This window comes from Nannospalax galili, unplaced genomic scaffold (genome assembly GCF_000622305.1).
Source record: "Nannospalax galili isolate Female #2095 unplaced genomic scaffold, S.galili_v1.0 scaffold17, whole genome shotgun sequence".
Classification (NCBI taxonomy): domain Eukaryota; kingdom Metazoa; phylum Chordata; class Mammalia; order Rodentia; family Spalacidae; genus Nannospalax; species Nannospalax galili.
This window is the reverse complement of record NW_008342276.1, coordinates 8,785,226-8,794,933: the sequence shown is the minus strand read 5'-3', so window position 1 is coordinate 8,794,933 and position 9,708 is coordinate 8,785,226. Positions and strand designations below refer to the sequence as shown.

General features: G+C 43.4%; 1 protein-coding gene across 2 annotated transcripts in view; it reads right to left on the bottom strand.

The window, feature by feature from the left end:
- Positions 1-5,445: 5,445 nt before the first annotated feature.
- Wdyhv1 (WDYHV motif containing 1) overlaps positions 5,446-9,708 on the bottom strand; it is a 22,299-nt gene continuing 18,036 nt past the window's right edge. For both annotated transcript variants that reach the window (XM_008838008.2, XM_029565881.1), the window contains one exon: positions 5,446-6,180. In XM_008838008.2, coding sequence (XP_008836230.1) covers positions 6,071-6,180 — 110 coding nt within the window. In that variant the 3' untranslated portion in view covers positions 5,446-6,070. The remainder of the gene's footprint in view (positions 6,181-9,708) is intronic.

The following is a 9,708-nucleotide window of genomic DNA, read 5'->3' as shown; positions in this document are numbered from 1 at the left end:
TTAGTAATTTGTTTTATTATGTAATCAATAAAATGGTGATGTGTATTAATGTTAGTTCAACCATATATTTATACTGTGTGGGAATTTGTGCTTATAGTTCTGTGGGAGAAATAATTTGTCAGCGTTCACCACCTTGTAAAAACTTAGTTTGAGAACTTAAGCATCTAAATAATGAAATGGAAAAAAATAAATAAAATAAAAAACATTTTTAAAAGTTAAAAAAAAAAAAAAAAGATAAAGGAATAGTTGTTACTGTTTGAGTATGAGATATTCCCCTGTGTTTGAATGCTAGTTCCCCAGCTGGTGGAGGCTGTAGAACCTTTAGGAGGGGCTAGCTGGTGGAAGCAGGCTACTAGGGACAGGTCTTTGAAGTTTAGATCTGGCCTCTAGTTCCTGCCATGCTCTCTTCCAGATCCATTGTGATGTGAGGAGTCTCTACCACACACTTCCTCCATCATTCCTTCTCTGCCATGTTGCAGTGAAATCCTCTGAAACCATAAATAAATCCTTCCTCCCATAAGCTGTCAAATTGTATCTTGGTCACAGTAATTCAAAAGTAACTCTCATTCACTACTTCAAAGGAAGAATTCAGAACAAGAACTCAGCACACTTTGCCAACACTGTCCCAAGATCTAGTGCAGTGGAGATTTGACATTCCTGACCTCATGCCATGCATAATGTTCCCAATACTTAGGAGGCTAAAAGAGGAGGATCATAATACATCTGAGCCAGTCAGGGATACATAGTGAGTTCCAGAACAGTTTGGGCTATAGAGTGAGCAAAACAAAGCACAGCAAACAAAAAACACCTGACCCAAAGAAAAATGTAGCCAGCCAGGCATAGCAGCACATGCCTTTAATCCCAGCACTTGGGAGGCAGAGGAAGGCGGATCTGTATCAGTTCAAGGCAAGCCTGGTCTATATAGCAAATTCCAGGCTGGCCAAGATTACACAATGAGACTCTGTCTCAAAAAAACAAAGAAAAATTTAGCACGGAAAGAGACAATAGTTACTATACCTGATAAAATGACAACTGTGAAGAACCATCCCAAATAGGTATCTAGGGAGACAGATTAGATAGAAGATAGATGATAGATAGATGATAGATAGATAGATAGATAGATAGATAGATAGATAGATAGACAGATAGATAGATGATAGATGAAAAATAGATAGATGATAGATGATAGATAGATGATAGACAGATAGATGATAGATAGATAGATAGATAGATAGATAGATAGATAGATAGATAGATAGATAGATAGATAAAGCTAGATAGAGACAAACATAAGTAGATCAGACAAAAAACAAGCATAGAATTGGGGAAATGGGCAACAGGCCCCAACTGTTGGCAACTGATTACTGCTGGGTGAGGGAGAGTTTATCTTCTTTAAGAGAGTGATTCTAGATAGGCTGACTAGACTCCAGTGGATAAACTTGCACCAAGGGACATCTGAGTACAAAAGTTTGACCAGATAGGCCTTAGTATATATGACAGAATACATGAAGTCCAGTGGGAAGGGAGTATGGGGGGGAGGGAATCTAAATATAATTAAGATGCATTGTATGAAATGCACAACTCAATAAAAATATGTACTGAAGCTGAGCATGGTGGCACATGCCTTTAATCCCAGCACTTGGGAGGCAGAGGCAGGCAGATCTTTGTGAGTCTGAGGCCAGCCTGGTCTACATAGCAAGTTCCCAGTCAGCTGGAGCTACAGGAAGACCCTGTCTCAAAAAGACAAAAAAATGATAGATAGCAGGGCATGGTGGCTCATGCCTTTAATCCCAGCACTCGGGAGGCAGGCAGATCTCTGTGAGTTCAAGGCCAGCCTGGTCTACATAGTGAGTTCCAGGTTAGCTGGGGCTACAGGGAGACCCTGTCTCAAAAAAAAAGAGGCCAAAAAAGAAGATAGATGATAGAGATGATAGATAAGATGATATAGATAGAATAGATAGATAGATAGATAGATAGATAGATGATAGATGATAAGTGGATAGATAGATAGATAGATAGATAGATGATATAGATAGAGATGATAGAGATAGATAGATAGATATAAAGATGATAGACAGATGATAGATAGATGATAGAGATAGATAGATAGATAGATAGATAGATATAAAGATGATAGATAGATAGAAGATAGACGATAGATGATAGATAGATGATAGAAAGATAGATAGATAGATGATTGATAGATAGATAGATAGATAGATAGATAGATAGATAGATAGATAGGTAGATAGATAGATAGATAGATAGGAAAAAAACAAATTTGCTAAGGGAACCCATGCTTCAGGTAGAACTGACAGAAATCAAGCTGAGTCTGGTAGTAGACACCTGCAATCCCAGTACTTAGGAAACAGGGAAAGGAGGCTTGTCACAAGTTCAAGGTCAGCCAGACCCTGTCTCAAATGCACAAATGTGTGTGCATGCACAAGCACATATACACATAGTGAAGAATTCCCTGGTTCACAGAATTGTGAGTTCAGACATTTTTGTCAGCTTTGGGCAGACTGGTGCAGAAACTCAGGAATGCCCTTGGGATTTTTGCATAGCCCCCAACCCTGCTTGTCAATACGTTGCAGATGGGCCCTTTGCTAGTGGCTGTCCACATACCCACCTGTATGTCAAGCCTCTGGGCCTCAAGTTAGCAATTCCAAGGGAAGGAGATTTGTTCTCACAACATGAATACAGCAAATTCAGAGAACATTCTGACAGTCATTCTTAAACTTACTCAGGGTGGGACTCTAGCCTGGCCAAGCTCAGATATGGCTATGCCCAAGGGCCGACAGGACTCTGAAATGTACAAAGGAGAGTCTCTGGAAGCATTTTAGGAGTAACAGGAAAAATAAATAAAAATAAAAGTAAAAAGCCTTCTGCTGCTTCTAAGCAGTCAATATTATGATCAGGGGATAGTTTAACAGGCTTGAAACTATAAAACTTTTCTCCCAACACTGGCTACAAGTAATAGGTTTCCAATTTAAGGTCAGGTGGGTGGGAAGTTCAAATATTCAGAGACATTGCCTGGTGTATATTAGACATAGTTGGCTTTTATTGGTTTTATTCGTTTACATTTTTACATAGTGTGTGTGTGTGTATGTGTGTGTGTGTGTGTGTGTTGTATGAGTGTGTGCTGTTATGTGTGTAGGTCAGAAGACAACTTTCAGGAGTCAGTGCTCTCCTACTGTGTAGGTTGCAGGGATCAAACTCAGGTTGTCAGGCTTGGCTACAAGTACCTTTATCTGCTGAGCCATCTCATGGTCCTGAATTACACTTTTTTTTTTTTTGAGACAGGATGTCACTATGTAGCTGTGGCTGGCCTGGAACTTTCTATGTAAACTAGACTGGCCTTGAACTCACAGAGATCTGCCTGCCTTTGCCTCCCAAGTGCTGAGATTAAAGGCGTGTACCACTAAGCTAGGCAAGACATACTTTTGAGGCCAAACTGAACACATGCTCATATAATAAGCCAAAAATAAAAATAAAAAATCAATCCTCCAAAAATGCAATTTGTAAATCAGACAACAATCCTTTGAGCCCTGATAGTTTTTGCTCAGGATGAAGTATTTCCGTGGGACAGCCTGCCAGAACTTATCTTCTTCATGTTAGCTATACATTTTTTAAATGACCATCTGTAAGTTCATGAAGATATATTTAAGTGTGGGGCCCATACTTAAGATGATAAAATAGGGCTGGAAAGATGGCTCAGTGGTTATGAGCACTGAATGCTCTTGTAGAGGACCCAGGTTTGATTCCCAGAGCCCACATGGCAGCTAACTGTCCATAATTCTAGTTCCAAGAGATCTGACGCCCTCTTCTTACCTCTCTGGGCACTGCATGACACAGGTGCACTTACACACATGCAGGCAATACACTCATATACATAAAAGTAATTTTATTTATATATAAGGGAAAATATGCAGGTACCTTAACTGCCTAGCCAATTCCTACCTCCTATTCCTTTTTATTTTTTGGTCTTTTTGAGACAGGGTCTCCTTGTAGGCCCAGCTGTCCTAGAACTCACTATGTAGACCAGGCTGGCCTCAAACTCACAAAGATCCACCTGCCTCTGCCTCCCAAGTGTTGGGATTAAAGGTGTGCACCACCATGCCCAGCATAAAAAATATATTTTAAAAAAGATCATAAAGTAAGAAATTGTCCTGTTTGGAAGCTGGGAAGATAGTTCAGTTGGTAAAGTACTTGCTGTGCAAGCATAAGGACCTGAGTTCAATCCCCAGCACTCACATAAAAATAAAAAAAGTAGGGCTGGAGAGATGGCTCAGCAGTTAAGAACACTGACCTCTTGCAGAAGACCAGGGTTCGTATCCGTATTACTCCTAAAGAAAAATTTTAAAAAAGTAAAGCCAGGCATGGTGGTGCATGCCTGTAGTCTCAGCACTTGGGAGGCAGAGGCAGGCCAGCCTGGTCTACATAGTGAGTTCTAGGACAGCTGGGCTATAGGGAGACCCTGTTTCAAAAAGATCAGTTAAGAACACTGACCTCTTGCAGAAGACCAGGGTTCGTATCCGTATTACTCCTAAAGAAAAATTTTAAAAAAGTAAAGCCAGGCATGGTGGTGCATGCCTGTAGTCTCAGCACTTGGGAGGCAGAGGCAGGCCAGCCTGGTCTACATAGTGAGTTCTAGGACAGCTGGGCTATAGGGAGACCCTGTTTCAAAAAGATCAAATAAATATAAATAAATAAATAAATAAATAAATAAATAAATAAATAAATAAATGGTTTATTCAGCTTACATCTCCCAGGTCACAGTTCATCAGGGAGGCCAAGGTAGGCACTCAGAGCAGGAACCTAGACGCAGGAGCTGCAGCACAGGCCATGGAGGATCACTGCTTACTGACTTGCTCCCCTGGCCCCTGCTCAGCCTGCTTTCTTATGCAACACAGGCCCCGTGTCTCCACCCACAGTGGGCTGGGCCCTCCCACATCACTCAACAATCAAGAAGGTGCCCCATGGGCATGGCCATAGGCCAGTCCAATGAAGGCAATTCCCCAATTGAGGCTCCCTCAACCCAGATGTGTCAAGTTGACACTAAAGCTATCCAGCACAAGTGGTTTGTGCTTGTAATCCCAGCAAAGGGCAGGCAGGGACAGCAAGATCCCTGGGGCTTGCTGGCCAGCCAGTCTAGCAGCATCAGTGAGCTCTTGGTTCTGTAAGAGACCCTGTCTCAAAACACCAGAGTGGAAAGTGGCAGAGGAAGACAACCAACATCAACCTCTGGCCTCCACACACGTGCACACACACATACACATGCACACAAACACAAGCATGTGCACACACACACACATATGACATAAGGACTGGGGTGTGCCTCAGTGTTAGAGCACTTGCCACATACACAAGGCCCTGAATTTGATGCCAATACCACCCAACCACCTACCCCCGCCTCCCAAAAAACACACATCATCAAAACCAAAATTAATTTTAAATCAGTTTTATTTAAAACTATATATAGGCCAAATAACACTCAGTCGAGATATATGCAACTTTTTTAAACAACATTATAGTCCAAAAAGACTAATACTTATGGCTGATTCAGCTCACAATATTGTCCCTTTCCAAGCAGCAATGCTGTCTCTAGAAACATTTTACTGGGCACCTCTTATGGGCAATAGAGATTCTCAGAGCCACAGGCCATGGCCCTGTGCTCAAGGAGTTTACCGTATAGCCAGAAAGACAGGGCACATCAAGAACAGACAAAAGAGCTGGCTCTAAGCCCACACTTCTATCTTAACAAGCACAACCACTGGTGTAAGTCACCATGTCTTACAAATAAATCACAGGAATATCTTAGCAATTACACACTGTAATATATCAATAAGAAAGCTGGGGTCTGAAGTCTTTTTTGGGTGGGGGTTGTAATTGGTGGTAGATCCCCAATCTCAAAAAAGGTTTTATTTCATTCATTTATGTTTGTGTTCATTAATGTTTCCACTCAAATTTAAAGAGAAAAATATATCTCCTGGCCACCTGTACCATGCTGCTGCCCTAAATGGGAAGATGGCTTGTTCACATTCTCCAGCTCCACATTCTGGCATCAAGTTCAGCAGTTTTTGCTGCTAAACCGATATATGAACTCAGATAGTGTGTAGACATCTCCCCATCCAACTGCAGGGTCCATGCTGATGAAGTCATTCAGGTTCATTTTGGAGTCTAGAAAAACATGTGAAAGAAATGTCTGCTCAAAACAAATCTGGGGCTAGCAACAACAGAGGCACCCAGAAGCCTAAAAGGAGGGAAACTGTTTAAACAAACAAGGGTTCAAGGTAGTATTCGGTAGTATTCTTGGCCTAAACACACATCAGTCTATTCAAGACAAAACATCACAGCAGTTCAACTGAGGGATGCTCTACCAAGCAAATGACCTGTAGTCTTTATAAGTATAAAGGCTGTACAAGAAAAGGGAAAAAAGGAATTGTCACAGACTAGAGGAGACTAAAGAAATATGACAACTAAATGTCACACCCAGAGTCAGATTCTGGACCAGAAATAAGAAATGAACAAGAAAACCTGCAAAACCTAAAGTCTGTGAGTTAACAGTAGGGACACTAGCATATACTAATATAACAGTATTTGCATTGCCCTAACTTCTTCCCAGTTTGGGTGATTATGCTATGGTTATATAAGACTTGACTCTAAGGGAATCTGAGGACTGGTTATATAAGAACTCTGTGTTGCTCAGAAAATTTTTCTAGAAGCCTAAAATTATGTAAAAGTAAAAAGTACATGAATGCATGACTAATCAAGCTGCCAGTAACTTACAGGCAACTTACAGGAAATTCAGAAGAGCAGCAGGAACACAATCAGCAAACTCCAAACTGTCACACCTAGACCCAGTCTCTTCAAATAAGTTGCAAGAAAAATAGCTGGACAAGCCAAACAACTAGTTCAGACAGGCCCAGGGCTGCCTAATACACACAGTGCACCAGGCTGTGAGTATCCACATCTACAAGAGAAGTGGTCACTGCTGAAGGCACTCTGTGCACATGCGAGGCCCCGTGCAAGAGGTCACCTGAGATGATGAAGCAGATCTGGGAAGTCCGCTCCTGACAGGGGTTTTCATAGTTCTAATGGCAACACTGGGAAGAAGCTAGGACACACATAAGCAGTTTCGCTTTTGTTTTTCAATCAAGGCAGCCTCTCACCGAGAGCCTCAAAACTCAGTCAGAACCCTAGTTAAGTGTTCACCCCTTCAAATGTGCCAGGTATTTTTTTCACTTTCTTCCTCAAAGAGCTAGTGTTGCCACTGCCCCATTTCTATGGCATCCTGCATGGCTTGCAGGCACTTCCCTACAGACTGCATCACCCCCATGCTGGGATGAGCTCACCTATAGCTGCAATGCTATGAATGACTTACAATCATAAATAATGTTTCAGAAACATGACTAACAGGCAAAGGTAATGGTGTGAGCAGCCTCTTACCTTCTCCAATCTGAAGATACTTTCAACTGGAACACTGCCTAGAAGCCCGTCAGAAAAAAAGTGGCATGATAAAACCTCCCTCATACATAGATTTTATTACAAGGTCATTGAAAAGATATTTCACACATCATAAGGATGCACTGGAGATTTCATTGACCAGAATATGAAACACCACTGTGGCAATCTGTTACTGACTGACTGTCAAATGACTCAGGCATACAGATTAGCCCAGGTCCAATAATCTAGCGGTTTAATATTGTCACAGTTCAGTTCCCCAGCACCTTTCCTCGAGTTCTTTTGCCTTCCAGTCCTGTTCTCTGTGCCTCAGTTTCTGACTTTAGGAAACACACAGGACTAGTGTGCTGGATAGCTTTGGTGTCAACCTGAGTGGAAGGAGCCTCAATTGGGGAATTTCCCCCATTGGACTGGCCTGTGATCATGTCTGTGGAGCATCTTCTTCATTACTGAGTGATGTGGGAGAGCCCAGCCCAATGTAGGTGGGGGCAACCCTGGCCAGGTGGGCCTATGTTGTATAAGAAAGCAGTCTGAGCATGGGTCAAAGGAGCAAGCCATTAAGCAGCGTTCCTCCATGGTCTGTGCTTCAGCTCCTGCCTCCAGATTCCTGCCCTGAGTTCCTACCTTGGGCTCCTTGATGAACTGTGACCCAGAAGATGGGAGATGTAAGCTGAATAAACAATTTCTTCCCCAAGTTGGTATTGGTCAGAGTATTTTGTCACAGCAATGGACAAACAAGCTAGAACAAAAATTGGTACCAGGAGTGAGGTATTGCTGTGAAAGACCTGACCTTAGTGTTTTGGGAAGGATTGTGGAAGTCTTAGAACTTTGAGCTGGAAAAGCCACTGAGTGCTTAGTTTGTAGCTGTGGAGCTTGGAGCAGTTATGCTGAAAGTTGTGGACAATGGAGGCCTGGCTTATGAAGCTTCAAAGGGAAGCAGAGACTATCAGGGTTGTTTGTGTGATATTTTGAATTGAGAATCTATGGGTTCTGGTCTGCTGGGGCTGAAGAATCAGGTGTGATTAAGAAGAGACCAGAACTGGGGGCTGGAGAGATGGTTCACAGGTAAACAGCAGTGAATTTTCTTGCAGATGACCCGGGTTCAATTCCCAGCACCCACACGGCAGCTACAAACCATCTTTAACTCCAGTTCCAGGGGAATCTGAAGCTCTCTTCTGACCTCCGCAGCACAGCACGACGCGGGTGCACTCACATACATGCAAGCAATACACTCATACACATAAAATAAAAATAAGAGATTCCTTCTCTTGACGCCCCAGACACCTGGGGCACCACCACTGCTTCCGGATCCTTTGCATCCAGACCAACCCAGTTACTACTCTGGTCCCGAGGAGCACTCTGGGCCTGGCTCCACCCTCACCTCCCTCTGCTTCCCTAGGCCTGCACTACCCCCAGGCCTCTCTCCTACCCACAGGCCTCTCTCAGGGGTAAGTCCAAGGCTACCCTCTGCGCCTTGACTCCCCCAGCCTCATTCATCCTCCCATCTCCCTCGCTGGTCTCTCCACCTAGCCTGGGTCCTGTCCCATTCCTTGTCTTGGCACCCCAGACACCTGGGAACCACCACTGCTTCCTGATCCTTTGCACCCAGACCAACCAGGTTCCATCTCAGGTCCCCAGGAGCACTCTGTGCCTGCCCCACACTCACCTCCCTCTGCTTCATGGTCTGCACAACCCACCAGCCTCTCTCCCGGGAGCCCTTGGGGACCTGGTCCCGCCATCACCTCCCTTTGCTTCCCTGGGCTGCACAACCCACCACCCTCTTTCCTGGATGCCAGAGCTGACCTTTCCTCTTCTTGATCCTTTACATCCAGAACCGCCCAGCTACTCAGTGCAGTCCCAGGAGCCCTTGGGGCTGCTTCCTGCCCCCATCTCCCTTTGCATCTCTGGATGCACAGAGACCAGCTGCCCTAGACTAGCACCTTTCCTGGGCCCGAATCTCCAAGAAACTCATCTCACTTTCAAGGACAGACACTATCTTAGAGTGAAACGATAGAAAAAAATATACGAAGCAAATTGTACTAAGAAAAAAGTAGGCGTAGCAATTCTAATATCTGACAGAAGACAAAAGCAATCTGGCCACTCCAAAACAAAATCAAAAGAGAGAACCAGAAGCTTAGAGGTTTTCATGCCCAAAAAGTAAAACACAAAGACTCAAAGTTTACAAAAAGGAGCAGACCTAAACTTGAAGGCTTGAGTCTCACACAAGAATCAGAAACTACAAAA